General features: G+C 40.6%; 2 protein-coding genes across 7 annotated transcripts in view; one reads left to right on the forward strand and one right to left on the reverse strand.

Annotated features, from left to right (window-relative positions):
• Klhl32 (kelch like family member 32) overlaps positions 1-13,520 on the forward strand; it is a 219,375-nt gene extending 205,855 nt beyond the window's left edge. For 5 of the 6 annotated variants that reach the window (XM_076924066.1, XM_076924068.1, XM_076924069.1 and 2 more), the window contains one exon: positions 8,761-13,520. In XM_076924066.1, the coding sequence (XP_076780181.1) occupies positions 8,761-8,922 (162 nt within the window). In that variant the 3' untranslated portion in view covers positions 8,923-13,520. Of the gene's footprint in view, positions 1-7,492; positions 8,671-8,760 lie in introns of all 6 variants that reach the window. The other variant, XR_013107284.1, reaches the window with a different exon arrangement.
• A 4,303-nt stretch (positions 13,521-17,823) lies between these two features.
• Mms22l (MMS22 like, DNA repair protein) overlaps positions 17,824-20,017 on the reverse strand; it is a 102,799-nt gene continuing 100,605 nt past the window's right edge. Inside the window, exons 23-24 of the mRNA XM_076924071.1 lie at positions 19,485-19,652; positions 17,824-18,161 (exon numbers count right to left, since the gene is read on the reverse strand). Coding sequence (XP_076780186.1) covers positions 18,080-18,161; positions 19,485-19,652 — 250 coding nt within the window. The 3' untranslated portion in view covers positions 17,824-18,079. The remainder of the gene's footprint in view (positions 18,162-19,484; positions 19,653-20,017) is intronic.

Below are 20,017 nucleotides of genomic sequence, written 5' to 3' on the forward strand. Positions count from 1 at the left end.
AGAGAGATTAAGTTTGCACTTTCATTATGTTGTAAAACTCAGACATGATTATTGGTATATTTCTACTAACATTAACATTAGATTAGCTATGAATAAGAGATTAAACTATAAAAGAAAATAAGAAACTCTTCTAATGTGTTAATTTTAAGAGAGCAGGATGAGAATCATACTGCAAAACTTTTTCAAGTCTATTTTGGCAACTTAATGTATAAGACAGAACAGTTTTAAAACAAAACAAACAAAAAAGCACCTCACGATGATATCAACTGTTTTATTTCCAAATAGTTTTTTTTTTTTTTTTTTTTTTGTAGAAGGCTGAGTGACCTTGGACATTGATCTTGTCAGTATTTTTGAAGTGCTTTGCCCGCATGTATGTTTGGGCATCACATGCACACAGTGCCCACAGAGGCAAAAAGAGGGCATCAGATTCCCCTGGGATTCAAACCTGGGTCTTCTCCAAGACCAACAATGTTGGGGGCCAACTTCAGCTTAGGTCCCGACACAACAAGTGCTCTTAACCACTGAGTCATCTCTCCAGCCCACTTGCCCATTGATTCAGTGTTAATAATGTCTGGCAGGTCCCATACAAACTTTATTCAGGAAGTGAATGTATGCATGTTTTAAACCTCTGAGGACATGACATTCAAAAGTTTCCTCTGGATTAAGGTAACCCTAAAAAAACAGATTTTAAATTTTAACAAGTGCTTGTATTAGTGGAGTAAACTTTACCTTCAAGATCACATAATGAAATATATCAGTGCATTATTTTTTAAAAATGCAGATAATTCTGTTTCAGTAGCCTCTTGGAAATTCTGTCTATTCCTGTGACTAGCACACTGCAAAGCACTACTAGTTCTACAAAGCATAGAAAAACTTGGGAAAAAGTCTTCTCTTTAATATTTGTGTGTGTGTGTGTGTGTGTGTGTGTGTGTGTGTGTGTGTGTGTGTGTATGTGTGTGTATGTGTATTGAGGCACAAGCATTTGCCAGTCATGGCATACATGTGGAGGTCATATGATTACCTGCACAGTTGACTCTCTCTTTATACCATAAGTAAACTTACTCCATCTGGGCTGGCAGCAAACACTTGTATAACTAAACTATCTCTCTGGGCATGCTTTCATTTTTCACTTTATTATGTGACAGCTCTAGCGCTGCCACAGTACTGAGCTCAGGCGTAGGCCTCGACGATTAAAGAAAGACTCAGACTCGAGTCATTCATTATGAGAGAATACCAAAGCTTTTACTGGGCAGGTTCAATATATACACCAAGCCAGGGAAGAAAAAACACATTCTCAAGAAAAAACACAAACTCAACTGGTGGGCAATAGGATGTCAAGTGTAAATTCCTTTCCTGAAGCACCATGCCTACATCAGGATGTTTTGATCTTGGAAAAAATGCAGAATGTTACTTAGTAGACAGTAGCACATGGAAAGTCTCAGCCAGGGCATGGCAGCCCTCGGGGTCCCACAGGACCCCCCGATTTTATTTTATAGGCAAATAGTGTCTGTCTTAGGTCACCTTCTGTCAATATCAATTACCCATCATTGGGAATCCCTGCCAGCCTCAGGGAGCCTTTCTTAGGTAGTTAAGGACTGCAAAGGAGTTGCCCATCATTGACTAACTCTTCTCTGTAAAGGTTGAGCCAAACCTGGACAGAAGGGTTCTCTAGTGCCAGCAACACAAGCACCTGCTTAGTAATTGCCTGGGACTGGATCTGCTGTCTGTGAAAGTGGCAAAGAAATGTCAATCCTGCTGTGGCTGCCCCAATGGCTAGGAGTCTCAAAGACAAGGACCTCTAGCTCATCCTTTTAAGGAGCCTTCTGGCCAGTTTGAGTCCTGCTAAGAACTCTCCATAGAGAGACTGCACACAAGTATCATTAATCTTCTGAATATAAATAGATGACTGATGAGTAACATTAAGAAATTGTTAGTTTCTCAAAATTAGCTTCAGTTTTTCTAGTAGTCTTGTTGGCGGAAACTATGACCAGACAGGTTGAGCTACTTATCCCCATTGACATCAGAACTGCAGAGTAGAACTTAAAAAACTGACACAACTTATTATCCAGATAATGATTATCGAATTGGCTATTAATGGTACAAACAAACAAAGCCCAATCAACACAATTTTGAGATAAAATTTGGATATGATTCTTATTATAAGGGGTAATAAACATGTCTGGTTCTTTACCAAACATTTGTAGGCTTACTTTATGGGCTTTAAACAACAAGGAAACTATTGCCTGTGGGTAAGATAAAACAATCTTGGAGGGTGAAGCTTGCAAATGAACCCATAAAATAGGGCCCTCCTTCCAAAAGGCACCCATTGGGGAATGTTTTGATGCAAAAACCACAAATAACAGTTTCCTTGAATAGTCTACATAATTTAAATGAGCTTGTTCAAGAGCTTCTTGTACCATTTTCAAGCATTCCCTAGCCTCTTTATTTAATTGTCTGGGGGAAGTGGGTGATGCATCTCCCTTAAGAATATCAAAGAGAGGTTTTAACTGTCCTGTGCTTAATTGTAAGGAAAGTCTCAACCAATTTATGTCTCCTAACAATGTTTGATAATCATTTAGTTTTCAGAGTATCTATTCTAATCTGTAACTTCTAAGGACAAATCCCCTTTTGTAATAATTCATGTCCTTCCTCATTTTGCCATTTTAAGATATTACTGCTCTTGAGGGGTGCAGCAGCTGTCCCCACTCCTTGTAAGGTGGAAGAGGATCTATCCAGGGGCCAGCTACTTGGCCAAGATGTTTTAGATATCACAGTAGTATCTGTACCAGTATCCAGAATTCCTTGCATAGGCTTTCCATTAACCCAAAGGGTAAGGATAGGGCAGTCCTTGAGGGTGGAAACCCAGAAGGCAGCAGTTCCTGTGGATCCAAATCTTTCATCACCTCTAGTATCCTTAATTGTAGCATGTTTAATGAGTAACTTTGGCAAAAAAAAAAGTAGCTGAACAACTTTATCTTCCTGAGGAATAACTAGAACTCCCCTATCCACGGTAACTATAATTTTAATTTCTCCAGTATAATCTGAGTCTGTCACTCCCAGAAGGATCTTCATTCCCTTCAACAAGACACTGCTGCATCCTAGGAGAAGGCCCACACTCCCTGGAGGGATGGGGCCATATACTCTAGTACCTAATGCTTGAGAGCCCATTTGAGGTGTCAATACTGCTCTGGTGGAGAAGTGGAGGTCCAATCCTGTGCTTCCTGGGTTACCTCTGACAAGGTCTTTGACAAAAAGGGGTTGGTTTGAGGCACAAACAGAACTGGAGTAGGGTTAATAGTGGTATTCATGGCTCCATACACTTTGGTTTGTGGGCCCCGGAGCAGGCCCCAGTGCCCATTTCCCCGGAGTGGAAAGAGGGCGGCCGTCAGCATCTGATTTTGACCTCCATTCATTACCCCAATGATAGCCTTTTCGGCATTGAGGGCACAGGCCAGGACCCGTAATCCCCCTGTTCCCCGTTTCTCCTCTGTTGCTGACTTCAGATCTAGTCATTTTCATGGATGAACAGTAGCGTGTCAGTGGATAGACAGCCGAGCCCTGTGTTTAAAAGCCGGTCACTTCCCGAGCATTTGTTACTACATGTTGGAGTAAATATCCGATCAAGAAGCCAAACAATGGAAAAACAGGATTGGCGAAGCTGAGAAACCGTTGGACACTACAAGTTCCTAGATACAGACCAGAGTGGTGGTGAGACTCAGATGCATACTTATTAAAGTATCAAAGTTTAAATCTCTGTATTCATAATCCGAGATTAATTTATAGGTGAGCAGTCTAGTATGAGGGCTGATTCATGAAGAGCAAAGTTAAATAGTTCAGAGATTCTCTCATTAGTATCCCAAACTAATTTTTTTTTCTTTTGCCTTAAAAAATACCAGCCAATCCTCTTGTCTTAGCGGACTGCACCTCCTGGCCTCTAATCCAGGTTCATTTAACAGTCATTTGTGGGGTCAGCCACCTGGGGTGACAGACATAAGAAGCCATTTCAGCTACTATGGAGCTAGCATATGCTACTCCATTCACTGAAAGACAGGCCAGACTGAGGGAAGCTGGGAAGCCCTTTGTTAACATTTGTCTAAATATTGAGGTTTAGAACCACTAGTAATATACTCACATGATATAGATCCTACAAAAACAAAACAAAACAAAACAAAACAAAACAAAAAACCGGGGCATTCTTATTAATTTTGTGGGCCTGGGGATGTCTGGCATGTAGCCTGACTCTAATGTGATATGCCTGAGGTGACCAGTACATATGGGCAGCTGTGTGGGTGTGCAGGTGATTTGTCTGTTTCCAGGTTTTTCTACTGTTATTCTCCCTTACTCTTACTTCCTCTTGGCTACAGGATATGCTGGCAATCTGGCACTGCCGTTTCCCTCGTGTCTCCTTCCTGCCAGTTTACAGGGGAGTGTTTTGGAGAAAATCTGCCAAAAGCTTTCTTTTTCCCTCCCAGATTAAATACATTACATCTGCTTAACATATGCAGTCACTGTTGGGCCCGGGAATCAAACAAAAGCTCTCAGGATGATTACCTCGCTGTTATTTTGACTTCTAAAAATGTATTCATTTGGGGGAATGGCAATAAGTCCTTGCTCTTCTGGGCTGCATCCTTGGATTAAAATACTGGCCAGATCCACTATTTATAGCCAAGGTATCTGGAGAAAGCCACTTAATTTTCTGTTTTCTTCTCTGAAAATTGAAGGCAATACTTAACTTTGCATGGTTTTGATAGACATTAAATGATCTGTAATGCTGGCAAGAACGAGCAATGAAGGGAACCGGGGACTCAAGAACAGCACAGGCGTTATTCAAGAAAAGGCCTGAAGAGGGGGCTATAGAGTAAGAAAGCCAGGGACCCACTACAAGGTTGGGCTAGTTGCAGGCGGGACGTGGGGGGTTTAGGGGGAGTGGACAGAAATGCTTCAGCTTGTGGCCAGCCTTTGCTAGGAAGGTGGCAGGTGGCTTCAAACTGGGTAACTGGTACATCTGTGGTAGCTAGCTATTTCTAGGGTCAGAGACTGCAAGAATCTAAACAAATTATTTTACAGCATGAATTGTTATTGTTTACTCCAAATGGTACAGCTTTACAAAATGACGCAGTTCTATTTAACATTACTGACTTGTTTCCACGAGGTAGGCAAAACTGGAGGCATTGCTGTTGCTCTTGTAACTTGTTAGTAGGCAAGGGCCTCACTAAGCAGAAGCTTTTGTTGCAGTCTTTGGTATCAGATGATGCTGTTGAAATGTGATGTCCTTGATAAAGGAGTTCAATTTCTTGAATACAAAATAGCCTTAAAAACTTAAGGTGGCAGGGTCCAAAGACTACCACGGATAGCCGTGAGCCAACCCTGGCAGTCAGCATCCCAGGTTGGGTACCGCCCCCTAGAGTTGGAATGTCAGCAGAGTTCAGATGCTCAGGCTCAAAGGGTTTTTGGCTGCATCTCAGACTGACCACTGCAGACTGGTTTCTACAGAAGTAGCATTCTTCCTGAAGGAAGAGAGGTTCCTTCTCTCTTGGCAAAAAAAAAAAAAAAAAAAAAAAGAGGCCCAGAACACTGCCGGTTTAAAGAACACTTGCAAATAAGGCCATTTGATTTAAGAAGATTGTAATTGTTTTTGTGATATCATTCCTGAAGAGATGAGAACAAATGTCAACTCACCCTAGATAGGAAACAAACGACAGATCAAAGTACGAATAATACCAAAGTCAAACTTGGTGAGCCAGTGAGTTTTCTTGGAATTATTTACAGGAATGTGGGCGAGGGATTACTTACAAGAACAGAAATGACTCAAACAGCTGTGTTACCTCAACATGTTGGATAGTATTCTTTCATAATGCCTCAGTTAGTTTAAGACTCTTCCTGTTTGTCTGGCTTTTCTTTGTTTAGGCAGTTTAGCTGCTCTCTGCTCCTTCCAGGATGCTCGGAGGGTCTCTCTTAGTTCCAGGCTGCTGGGGCTGAGTCTCTTCTAAGCAGCTCAGCTGGTCTGAGCATCTTCATTGTAGCTTAGCTTGAAGAGTGACTTGCAATAGCCTCTACTGTTTCTATACTTTTGGGGAAGGAGAGGACTAGTGAATCAGGTCAATTTAAGGGACTTTCTGAAGCTATTTAGAGTTGTTTCCTTTCTGTTTTAAGGAGCTGCCCTGCAGGATAGGGTACTTCTCCTCTTCTTAGAACACCCCATTGTTTCCCCTCTGTGTAAACATCCTTTCCTAAATTATCCTGTTGTTTCACCTCCCTTTCATATCCTATGTCTGAAGAAGTTTCCTTCCAAGATGGAAGGTTTTAACTGTGGAGGAACCTGCTACACCGCAGGTGACTATTTTCATCTAGGGTAGGGTAGGTAGTAGTCCTCAACCTTTGAAAAGCTGCAACCCTTAATACAGTTCCTCGTGTTATGGTGACTGCCAAGCATAAAATTACTTTGTTGCTACCTCATAGCTGTAAGTTTGCCATTGTTATGCACTGTAATGTCGATATCTGATTATGCAGAATACCGGATACACCTGACCCCCCTCCCAAAAAAGGGTTGAGACCCACAGGTTGAGAACCAGTGGTTTGGTTATCTTCAAGCCTTAAAAAGCTGTTGAAAATAGAGACCAGAGGAGGACATGCCACTGTGACTATATTGATGTCAGAAAAAATACTCAAGCACTCAGGCAGGGGCAGTAGGTTGAAGGGATCTCTTAGGATGAGCAGTTGAAACAACCAAGGGCTTTAAAGCAAAAAAAGGGATAACAGTCATGTTATTCAGTTATTGGGAAAGAGTTTCCACATGATGAATTGTCTAAGACACACAGGTAAGTTGATGTTTCATGGAAGGCAAGGAGTTGAGACAGAAGAGGTATGAGAAGGTGGTATTCTGTTTTGTCACTTCGACACAAGCTAAAGTTATCTGAGAAGAGGTAACCTCCATTGAGAAAATATCTTCAGAAGCCTGTAGGCAAGCCTGTTCTTATTAGTGATTGATGTGGGAGGACCCAGGCCATTCTGTGCAGAGCTACGCCTGAACTGGGGAGCATGAAGAAGCAGGCTGAGCAAGCAGTAGGAGCTAGTGAACCAGTAAGTTGTGTTCCTCCATGACCTCTGCTTTAGTTCACAGGTTCGGGTTCCTGGCCTAACTTCAGTCAGTGATGGAGACTGACTGACCTAAGAGTTGTAAGCTGAAATAAACCCTTTACTCCCCAGATCGCTTTTGGTCATGGTGCAATAAAAACCCTAAGACAGAGATTGGAAGCAGGTGCTGGGGCTATTGCTGTGACAGAACTGACCACCTGTTTTCAGGAGAAATGTGGTATTTGAACTTTTGGAAAAGGCATCTAATATTCTGAGCTTAGAGATCTGTTTTGGGAGCTGAGAGGATAAATCTGAGTGTAATGCAGATGATGGAGCTTGCGAAGTTTGAGAGTCCCTTAAGGACTCCCTCAAGTCATTGGATATTTTTAATTAAGGATTCCTGGTTCTGGTTATCTAGGAGTGAAGATTTAAAAAATAAGAGCAGAACTGGTAACATGAAGCTTTGCTTTTCTGGGACAATGGACCCTGGTTAGCTGCAGCTGAGGCATTTCGTGGTGATTAACAAGAGACTAGCATCATCAAGGTGAAATCATCTGGGAAGAGTTTCCTCGGAGTCTGCAAACAGAAGCTGTGGTCTTGAGTGGGGTGTATGTGTGTGTCAGGGGGACAAGACTGGATCTCATACTGGCAGCTGAACTTGGTAATGTTTAAGGTTCTCAGGTGGTACTTGTTCTGAAGGCATAAGGGGTCACCGAGAGTAGCTGAGGTTTGCCTGTGAGAGGCCAGGAGAAGATACTAGTGATGCTGTAGCCGAAGTTGCCCTGCAAGCCCCAGGACTGAAGGGATTGTGCAGAGAAGTTAGGCCTGTGACCATGTGGCAGAGTAAGAGTCCCTTAAGAGAGCCCAGAAGAGGCTATCGGTAAAGGTACAGCCAAGTGGCCTTGGAGACCCTAGTGTTTTGGAAATAAGTACCAAGAACGGCAGCAACTGTATGGTGGAGCCAGCCTGAGCCTACGGCAGCTGTGTGTGCTGCAAATATCAGAGCTAGAGATTTGGAGGAACCCTTTGAGACCTAGAAGATCTTCAGCCATTAAGTCAGACATTAAGCTCTTTACACTGTTGGACTCGGCTTTGCTATGATTTGAGTGTGACTATGCCTGGGGTTTTCCCTTTGGAGTAAGAAAGTGTTTAACTTGTTTTGATTTCACAGAAACCCACAGAGGCTTTGGTTATTTTAGAGAGGCTTTCAATTGTGAGATTTGGGGTGTTTTTTATTTTATTTTATTTTATAAAGAGACTGAACTTTTGAAATTGTTTGAATTTTCAAAGACTGTGGAACTCAAAATTTGGAATGTGTTTTATATAAGATATTGGTATTAATAGGAGATCTTATGGATGAAAAAGAAAGGAAGTGTAATTACCTTCTGATGTGTCTATATGTCAAACTGACAAGGGGTCAGCTGTACTGGTTTTTTTGTTTGTTTTGTTTTTCTGCACAACTTGACACAAGCTAAAGTTACCTTACAAGGGGAACTACAATTGAGAAAATATCTCCATAAGACTGGTCTGCAGGCAAGCCTGGAGAGGATACTGTCATGATTCCTTTTGGTCATATTTTATCACAGCATCAAAAAGGTAACAAATAGTAAGAAAATAATGATGCCTAAGGGGCCGTCTTCCATGTCTAAGTATTTTTGAGTAATCCTGCCTCCTCTTTTGGTGTAGGTATTGGATGTAAGCAGAGAAGGCAAAGAGGAGGTGTTCTATGGACCTACGCTTCCCTTTGCTTCGAACGGAATAGCAGCGTGTTTCCTGCCAGCTCCGTATTTCACGTGCCCCAACCTTCAGACTCTGCAAGTGCCTCACCATAGGATCGGCACTGTCTGATAAGCCAGCACTCTGTTAGACAGCATCAACAGGAGACTGAATGAGACCTTGACATCTGGATACAGGGCATGAACATCCTCCGTGCTCGATGGTTCCCTGTCTTATCTCACAGGTCTAAAATTGTGCTAAATACTAGCAAAAAAATGAATAATTTTCTAAAACATATTATCGAAAACTTTGTCACTTCTTTCAGTGTATGTGAACATACAATATGTATGACTTTTGTTGTGGTGCACCTTAGTGCCATCCTATGGCACGATATGTTCTGTGGATCTTTCAAACATTCTTTGTACCCCTGTCCTACTTAGTCTGGGATCATGTGATACTGTCAGTAAGGCACTGTACACACATGGCATCGGTTTTCTCAAAATCTTCTGTACTTATGCCTTTTTATTACTTAAACATCAGCGTGTCATTTTTCAAATTTAACGTTCCACAGCTCTGCTCAGCAGAAGGTCAGCAGGATGATATCATCTCAGCTTTAAGTGCCACATTTCCTTCAAGGTGATGGGAGTCAAGGACTTGGAACAGTCAGATTTCCAACCTTGGCCACTGGGACCTTGTTTCAGAACTTTCTAGGGCTAGGTTTCTCATCCTTGGAAGAGGATACTTATTCATTTCCACCTTAGCTAAAGAGAATGCTGTGAGGATTAGGCAAATGCTTAGAATTTTGCCTAAGGGGGGAAAATGTTACTTAGATTCTAAAGTGTTCTGCTGTCTTTAGAGCCCCATAACTGAACCATTTTATTTCCACTTTTATAAATTTTGAGATGAGATGTTGAGACGGTCCGGTGGGATAAAGGAGTCTGAGAGCATTGGGAAGACACTGCACCCATACTGAGCAGGAATGCCAGAGATGCTGAAATTTGGACAAATTCTTGCCTCAAAGAATTCTTTTTAAATGTCTCATCTACAGTTAAAAAAAAATTACCTGTAGTAACCGTGGCACTGTAGAAGGCTGTGACATAAGTCTGAACTGAGAGTCAGTAGTTCTAATAAACGTTTTCCAAGTTGATAAAGGTAATGTCAGGCTTGCACACTTGGAAGATTCTGCACCACTGCCAATACATCTTTTATTACTACCCCTTTTAATAATGACTAATTCATTTTTAGTCTAGAGTTTTGGGTTTGCTTTATCTCTAACTAAAAATAAATCATCTTAGCAATCACATTTTGACATAAATTCAACATGTTTGTTGTTTCTAATCTTGCCAAGACTTGAGGTCATTTTTATTAAAAGGGAAGCTGCTTTCTCTCCGCTGCTTACGTCATTTGCTTATGTCATAGAGATTGTCTGTCTTATTCACGTAACCACTTATTTTTTATCATAAGTAAACGAAAAAATACTTCTCTTCTTGTTCAGGGTGGCTTTCAATTGGCTGTGTAGCTATACTGGCCTCTAACTCATGATCTTCCCCAAAAAAACAATCTTTTTATCTTAACAAATTTACTAATTTTATGCATTACAGTATGATAGTTAAAGCAGTGTTCTACAGATATAAATGCTCTCTGGTTACTGGGTTAAAGGACAGGAAGTGATGGAAAGGGTAAGGAAGAAAGGTAAAAAAACAGGAGTTCAGACAGAAACAAGGACCGTTTGGAGACGTGATACAGGTAAGTGGTGAGAACATTTTATAAAGTTCCCTATGAGCCTTCAGAGATAAACGCAATCGTTCTGTCAGGAAAGTGCCTTCCTGCCTTTCTGATCTGTTTCAACAAAGACCTAAATAAAAAGTGCTTCAGATGTACTGAACTTTCTACTTGATACACGAATTTTCTCTCTAGTAGTTTTTCGTTGTAAAATCATTACCTTCTATTTATGTTCTCAGGTCTTATACCCAGTGAGTGTAAGGAAATGTCTTAAAAATAAGCTTGCCTGACAGATAGTGGACAACCCTAGACTGTTTCTGTAACCATTTCTAACCATTCACCAAAGTCAGCATCAATGACCAATTTCTCCTCACCAGTCTTCATGGGATACTTTTTGCAATTTGGACAGTCTTCACATCTATAATCAAGGAACAGCATCAGAAGTAGCATACTCCTTTACTAAAAAAAGAAAAAAAGATTGTATAATTGGATCCCTTTGCTCAAAATCATCTGCAATGAAAACAAAATCTATGAAATTGTATTTGGTGTATATAAGCAAATCTTATCTGAACCACTCAGCTATATGTCTACTATGTAAGTGTAGTATCCTACTGTAATTTATCTTTCCTTTTCAATCTTTAGAATTAAAGACTGTATTTTACTTTCCATTTAAGACCATAAGACTTTGAAGTATTTAAACATTAAGTAAAGATTTTGCTTTAAAAAAAAAAAAAACAAAAAAAAAAAACAGGAAGTTTCAGTCATTCTGCTGTAGTAAGCAGAAAAGCCAGCAAAGACACAGCTTCTATCTGCAATGCAAGATGCAGTAAAACCCCTAATCTCTAAAAATCAATGGACAACTAAATTACAATTGTGGCACTTTCTGCACCTTCTTCTGGTTTTCCTCACACCTAATGCGCATGTGTAGCAGCTCCTTCCGCTCTCGCAAGAGTTGAACGCTTCCACTGTTTTGAACACAAGGTATGAATGCAATAGGAAGAAGACAGATACTGTCTCACTAAGTAACATGGCTCACCTTTCTTTTCAATACATATTCACGGGCACAAAGTACGTTAAAGGACTACTTTACATTTTATATACCTATCTCATTTTTATTATATGCAAACAACCTGTAAATTACATATAAAATACTATCTATAATATAATAAATTGTAGCTATCAGCACAACAAAGATCTAAGTAAAAACAAGGGGTGCAGCTCAGTTGAAAGTGTGTTTGTCTTGCCTGCAGGAAGCCTGGACTTCCATCTCTAGTAGTGCATTAAACTGGCTGTGGGGCTCATGCTTGTAATCCCGGTATGCCTGGGAAGTTTTGCCTACCAACAGAGTTCAAAGAAGCCAGCCTGCAAACAGAGATTCTGACCCTGTCATTCATTAAGTAAATACAATGATACAATTGGTAAATTAGAATCACGTAGTAACCTCAGCATCGCAGATGATCACCGTGAAAATACAACTCCTGTGTCTAATCAAAATATAGGAAAGAATATGCTATTTTGTTAGAACTCTACACTGACTGTTTTAACCAAACCAAGCACATTGTTTATACTGCCATTTCACACTCTTGCTTGACGAGGTAATGTATTTAACACTAAGAAGGGTAGGCATTTAGTTTGGCTCAGTACAGAAAAGATACAGAACTTAGAGAAGAGCTTCTCAAGAGTTTCTGCAAATGCAGAAACATCAATTTTTATATAAAATCTTAACTGGCAAAGATTCTATAAGAACTGAGCATGGTTATTGTGATGGTGTGCACCCGACACTCCATCATTCCAGCACTTGGAGGGAGGCTGAGGCAGGAGGATTTTATGGCCTAGGATACCTAGGATGCACACACACACACACCCAACAAGAGAAAAAAAAGACATTTTGTGCCAATACATGGAAATAAGCCCATATATTATTTAAGAACAACATGTCTTAAAAACAAGAAAAGGCCAGTGAGATGGGAAAGGCGGTTATCACCAAGCCTGATGGCCTACATTAGATCCCTGGGACCCACATGGTAGAAGAAGAGAATTTACTCTTCCAAGGTGTCCTTTGACCTAAAGACACACACACACACACAAATGCATGCCAACATACACACACATATATGTGTGCCATATATATGTATATATACATATATGTATATACATATGTATAATGTATGTATATACATACATATATACATACATATACGTACATATAAATAAACACACATACATATATACACACACAAAAAGTTAAAAGAAACCTTTTATTTAAAAGAGTGAAACCAGTATGGAACAGGTAAGGTAGAAGCTACAGGATAATAAAAAAGTAATAAAGACAAGACATACCAATGCAATTTTTCTAAACCACTTAGATAAACAAGTCAAATGCAGTCATCTCTCACTTAGTGGCTGGGATGTATTCTGAGAAGTGTATCCTTAGGCAAAATCATTGTACTTAACACAATAGGTGGTAGTCAGTCACTACTTGTGGCCTCTGGATGCTATCCAGACTTGTGGTGCTGATGTAACAAGGCATACTGTTTTAGGTTTTTTTTTGTTTTTTTTTTTTTTTTTTGAGTACTTTTATAACATTAGGAATATAATCTAAAACAGTGAGGGGAAATAAATACACAAAGCACCAATCATTAGTACATATCATGTACTGTGCTATGTACTATGTGTTGTATACGTTATACTGTGATGTTACAATGGCTATGCACCTAGGTGTTAGGAACTTCATAGCTCTGCCATGATCCCATGGCATTACCTTGGTATGTGCGTCCCATCTCTTAAACATCATGCACCTTGTGATTTTACTTAAGAAAAAAATGATAGGTAAAGATATAGGTGTTTAAAATTATGTAATCCTTCTAGTGCAAATGAACTCAATACTGATTTTTGCAGATGATCCTCCAAAATTTTTTTTTACCCATGGAAACCATCTAATTAGATGATAATTAAATTGAAGTTTAAATCAAAACCAAATCTTAATGTCTAATAAAACATTTTCATCACTCTGTCGCCCTTCAATCATCTTTTATACCCACCCCATCTGGTGCTTCATGGGGATTTGACTAGAGCAATCACATATCCAATATGTACACGTTCTTCCTTTTTGGCTGTTTTATGTTTCTGTAGAAATGAAACTTATTAATTTTTAGCTTTACCAAAGAGTTTACCTGGCGAGCTCCATGGCTCCAGATACATATGTAGTAGAGGATGGCCTTGTCTGACATCAGTGGGAGGGGAGGCTCTTGTTCCTGTGGAGGTTTGATGCCCCAGCGTAGGGGGATGGTGGAGGGGTGGGTGGTTGGGGGAGCACCCTCATAGAGGCAAAAGAGGGGAGAGGCGGTTGTGGGGTGGGGGTGGGGGGGCTTGTGGAGGGGTAACTGAGAAGTGGGATATAATTTGAGATGTAAATAAATGGAATGATTAATTAAAAAAAAAAAAAAAAAAAAGAGAAAAAAGAAAAAGAAAAAAGGATGGTTCGCCAAGCTGGCCAGCCAAGTGAACCTGAGCTTAGAATGAGAGGAAGCAGGGGAATTTGGAAAAAAGAAACTTGAAGGTAACTGTCCATTTCCCAGCTGTCTGAATTTGGTTTTTACTGCCGGGATAAAGCCCACGGGTTTATTCGGGCTTATAGTTGTAGTCCATTATTAAGGGAAGGGCAGGCACCCAAGGCAGGAACCTGAAAGCAGAGGTTAGAACTGAAGCAGAGGCCAGAGGAACACTGCTTTCTGACTTGCTCATTTTGCTTTTTTTATAGTAGCCTAACCACCTACTAAGAGGTGGCATGGATCCAGTGCACTGGGCCCTCCTCTATCAATTAGTGATCAAGAAAATGCACTAACCACTTGCCTACAGGCAATCTGATGGAGGCATTTTCTCAATTGATTTTCTTCTTCCCAGATAACTCTGTCCTGTGTGAAAATCTCAAAGACAACCCAGTTAGGGAGACAAGATCCACGGGTAGGCAACAGTTAGGGTAAGCCTCTGCTCCGGTGGTTAGGGGACCCACATGAAGATCAAGCTGCACATCTGCTGCCTATTTGTGGGAGGCCTAGGTCCAGCCCTTGTATGCTCTTTGGTTGCTGGTCCAGTCTTGAGAGCCCCTAAAGGTTAGTTAGTTGACAATGTTGGTCTTCCTGAGGAGCTCCTATCCCCTCCAAGTTCCTCAATCCTTCCCCCAACTCTTCCAGAAGACTTTCCAAGCTCCATCTAATGTTTAGCTATGAGTCTCTGCATCTGTTTTGGTCAGCCGCTGGTGGAACCTTTCAGAAGACAGTTATGCTAGGCTCCTGTTTGCACACGTAACAGAGTATCATTAAAGGTGTTAGGGACTGGTACTTACCCATGGGATGGATCTCAAGTTGAGCCAGTCATTGGTTGGCCATTCCTTCAGTCTCTACATCTTTGTCCCTTGGCTGGCCTCAGTGCGAGAGGATCTACCCAGTCCTGCAGTGACTTAAGGTGACTTGAGGGTGGGTTGGTACCCAAGGGGGACCTCACCCTTCTCAGATGAAGGAGAGGGAGAGATGGAGTAGGAAGGGCACAATCAGGACGTAAAGTTAATAAACAGATAAAATAATGGGGAAAAAAAAAACAAAAAACCCTCAAAGAACCGGTTCAGTTAGGTGGTCAAACTGACATCTAGTGGGTCAGCTGAGCAAGGGGAAGTCATTGGAGGTCCTGCTGCAAAGCAGCAATGAAAGAAAAGAGTGCTTTAGGAACACTCATTTCAGAACTGCTTTAGGACACACTGTGGGAACACAGACCAGAGATAAGGAAACAAGTTTCAGAGTTTGAGACAGGGGGAAAAAGTTTGAATGCAGAAGGCTGTTAAAGGGGTCCGAGATGCATCTCCAGCAGGGGAAGAAAAGTATCTTGAAACACACAAAGCCAGCTTCTCCAGGGACCCCAGCACATTCCCAGCCCCTTGTTTACCTCATGTTTTTAGACCCCGATTTTATCCAGGATCCCAGGCCAACACTTGTTACTTACTTTCAAAACCAAATCTTAATTATTTTTAGCACCTATTCTCTAAATGTGTAACTAAGCAGCAACTTCTCATGCTCCCCTTACCTTCTAGCTTCAGTTTGAGATAGGCCTCAGTCTACCTCAAACTGGGTGTGACTAGTGACAGTCCTCTTGCATCAGCCTTCCCTGGCTCTATACTTAAAGGTATCTGTAAAATACCTTTGAAAATGACCTTGGAGAACAGGCGATCACTTTTGCTCTCTGATGTGCCATGCCATGTTGATACGCTATGTTATGTGATGTTAAGTATCTTTTGTGCGTGCTCACACAAATCTTGGGCCCTCATACAAATCATGCTGGCATTGAGCTACACCCCCAACTCTTTTAACGGCCTTTTTGAGTTGCCTTAGAAAAATCAAAACTCTTGGGTTACAAAGACTGCTCAGCTCTTAAAGACAAGACCCACAACCGAAAGGACAAGAAGTCAAACTGCTTTAGCTGCTGAAGCAGACAGTATGACAGCATTAGACCTGCAGCTGTCACAATGAAAGGAGATTCTTTGCCATGTATTCCTCCACAGCTTTGAATCCATTTGTTACAAGCAATGACATGATTTGGGGAGAAAAGGAGACCATTTGCCTATTATAAAAGTAAAAAGAAGACTTTGGAGATTAGAATTAGGAAAGCACTAGAGAATGCTGACTGCATTTTGCTTTTAAAACATCATTACTTTTTTTTTTTTTTTAATTGTTTTTACTCAGTTGGGGATCAAACCCAGGCCCTTGCTGCATGATGACAACGTACTCTATCACTGAGCTAGAGTTAGAAGACTGAAGTGGTTTTTTCTTTAAGAGAAAAGGAATAAAGAATACAATGTTCGTGCTCTCTCTCCTTGTTCCTGCTCCCTTACCCTCTTCCCACTCCCCTCCCCCTATCACGTGCTCACGGCCAGCATCTACTACCTCTGCATCTACTACCCTCTCAACTCTTCTCCCCATCCCTGAATAAACTATTCAATAATTTTAAAAAGGGGTCACAACCCCAATATTTCAAAGTTGAAACATGTTTAAAACTTGGGGGTGGGGTGGAGAACAAAACCTAACCCCAAACCCCAGGATCCTCCATTTACAATTTAGGATTGAGGGCAGAAGAGAAAAGAACAGAACCTGAAAGGCACACTTAGCTACTCTTCTTTTGCTGTGATAAACCACATGCCAAAGGCAACTTAAGAAAGAGAGAGTTTATTTTGGCTCATGGTTCAGAGGGATAAGTCCATGATGGGGAGACATGGCCATAGAGGCAGGAGCTGAGAGACCACATCTTGAACTGTGAGCAGGACGCAGAGAACTCTTACTGAAACATAGCAAATCCTTATACTCCCAAGCCCACTTGCAGTGACACACTTTTTCTGTCAAGGCTCCACCTCCTAGACCTCCCAGTCGGGAAGCAATCACTCAAATACATGAGCCTGTCATTCAAACCACCCCACACTCTCTCCTTATATTGTTATGAATAACAGAGCTATCCTGTCAGTAAACTAATCAACTCAGATATTTTTATATATATTACCTCATGGATTCCTGTATCATAGTGAAATTAAAAAGATTACTGATCTTTTTTTGTCCATGAAGAGCAGGTAGATAAACCCCTGGCTTGAGAATTCCTATTAGAACTCCTTGTATTCAGTGATGCACACCCTAGAAGGGTCCAGCATGTGAAGTGCCTAGCCTCCACAAGACAGTTAAACAGAGGAGAGAACAAAGGACAAAGCCTAGCAGGTGAAATATGCAGCCTCTGTGAGACGCTAATTCATAAGAGCAAGGAGACCGACCAGTGGACTTGTCAGACTGTGTTTACCAGTAGCCTTGAGATGTTCAAATACTAATGTACAGAATACTAATTATTTCATTAAAGGCTCCGTATTTCCTTTTCCTTCATAAGCCTTCTAATGACAATTCTGGAAGATGAATAGAGAAAAAAAAAGTCTAGCAATCTATAGAATGTAAACATAAGTAGTGTTGTGATACTTTTACAACATAAAATCCTTTAGTCATAATCTGTGTGATTCCTAAGAGCTAAGCAACCATTTATTTACTACTTACAGTTTTTGTAAAGTTTTTACTTGGTAACTTTGCTTTATAACAAAGAAAACAAAGATACAGCCCCATATCCTGATACTCAATTTCCTTCAAACGGTACAACAGAACAGGACAGTGAGGTAATTTGGGGGAAAAAAAGGCATGAACAGAAAAATTATAAAGATATGAAAGTAATAAAGGCAAATTAGTCACTAAGCAGGTTACCAGTACACACTGGGTAATAAATATTCACAGAGAACTGTTCTGGTTCAAAAAGTCTTTAATTTAGTTAAAAATCTCTTCAAGATAGAGCAGAGTTTTACAGAGTTCCCAGTATCCTATTATACAGTTACTAATTAGCCTTCACTCCATACACATATATTTATTTATTTCATATATATAGGCAAAGAAGGAAATGATTTGTGATACAACATTACACAGATAATTACAGTACCAGCTGGGGTGGCACAAAGCAGCTTTAGACAGAGACATCAGAAAGGAAGAACCAGGCAGCAGCATCACAGTTCGTCACTTTCCAGTCTCTGTTTCTCATCCTGTCCCACCTGTCCTAGGCGGCATAAAAGTTTGCTATATGCTTCCCTGTTTAAGGGGGAAAAAAAGAAATTCACTTACGTATTTATAAAATAACGCTTCACGTATCTAATGAGTAAAATCAGGAGTTAGGATTCATGCAGCAATTTTAGTGTAACTTATATGAACAAAATTCCAGTTAAACGACGCAAGCCTTCATTAACCATCTGAAATGATATAGTTCCCATCCATGGCAAATGCAGTCACGGCATACTGCCACTGCGGCAGGACATGAGCTTTCTAAGTTTCCTTTTAAAAGTTTTTATTTACTGTGCTGCAAAGATGGACTCTGCTAGTCAGCTAATGTTATAATCAATTTAGGATGTCTTTGAGAAAACTGACATAGAATACCAGAGTAAAAATTTTTCAGCTAAAAATGGAATATATGTCATCTGAGAGGAGAGAGCCTCCACTGAGAAAATGCCTCTGTAAGATCCAGCAGTAGGCAAACTTGTAAGGAATTTTATAAACTAGTGACCGATTTGGGTGGGCACAGCCCATTATGGGTGAGGTCATCCCTGGGCTGGGAGTACTGGGTTCTATACAAACATGAGGAACAAGCCAGTTAGTTAGCAGCACCCTTCCATGTCCTCTGCGTCAGCTCCAGCCTCTGGGGTTCCTAATTTGTTTGAGTTCCTGCCTGACTTCCCTCAGTGATGAAGTACTACCTGGAAGAGTAAGCAGGATAAACCCTTTCATCCATGTTGCTTTTGGTCAAATATGCAATGTGAACAAAGTATTCCATTCTGTAACTTGGGGCATACTAACAGTTTCAGTACTGACTCCTCTAAAACAATCTCTTTAGGAACCATAGGTTTATTCTTAAGAATAATGCATTTGTCTAAATTGCCAGCACTATTTTTGGATGGTTTATAAGCTTATAAAACAAAACAGAAGGGAACAGAACACCCTAACTTATATATATGTCGCCAAATTCAGACTATCTGGCTCACCTGCCTTACTCATTAGATATACTGGACACAGCTGGGCAGTTATGATCTGTCAATATGGGTTTTATATGACAAGTCACCTGAGGCTTTGAAATCCAGCTCTTGCTAAGGACACTGTGCTTTGAAAAGATCAGCAGCACCAAGGTGTGCAGCTGTGAGGTGGCCATGTCAGCAGTAACATGGTAATGACGTGTGACCCCTGCTAAGCCACACTACTGTCTACTCATGCAAGCATGACAAAACTGACAAAAGTCACAGCATTGAAGCATTTTTCATCTCAAAAGAAAATATCCCATTTTCCTAAATGGGCAATACAGCATTTTAATAAAAAGATAAAACATGCATTATACGGTATGCAAAATAGTATAATTATCAAACATACCTCTGTGCAATATTTCTGCCAAGGCCCCATTTGAGCTCTGAATCCTTCAGAGACTGAGTGAGGGTAGGAACCAACTGGATGACAACATGCTGATTCAGCGTTGCTACAGTCTCTAGGATGCTATACACTTGATAACTGTATTGCATACCATAGTCCTGAATGAACTGCCTGAAAGCAAAACAGACAATTTAAGAATCAATTTGAGGCAATTTCTTGGGCCATTTGTATACATTAAATCACTTCTAACCTGAACATAACAAGGATCATTATTCATAAAGACTGAGAGACAAGGCCTTATTTGTTTGCTTAACTACTGGAGGTAGAGTAGTCTTGCATAGTCTGGCTTCACCTTCAACATTATCCACTGGGCTCAGTCACCTAGAATGTTGGGATTACAGGTTTGTACCACCATGCCCAGCTTGTGGACACTTAGAGAACAAAAAGAAAAAGAAAAAAATGATTGGAGGGTGAATCAGGTGGCTCAAATAAAAAAAAATATATAACTCTAAAGGCAGTAAGCGGGGTCATGTTTC

The sequence above is a fragment of the Arvicanthis niloticus genome, chromosome 25 (assembly GCF_011762505.2).
Source record: "Arvicanthis niloticus isolate mArvNil1 chromosome 25, mArvNil1.pat.X, whole genome shotgun sequence".
Lineage (NCBI taxonomy): Eukaryota > Metazoa > Chordata > Mammalia > Rodentia > Muridae > Arvicanthis > Arvicanthis niloticus.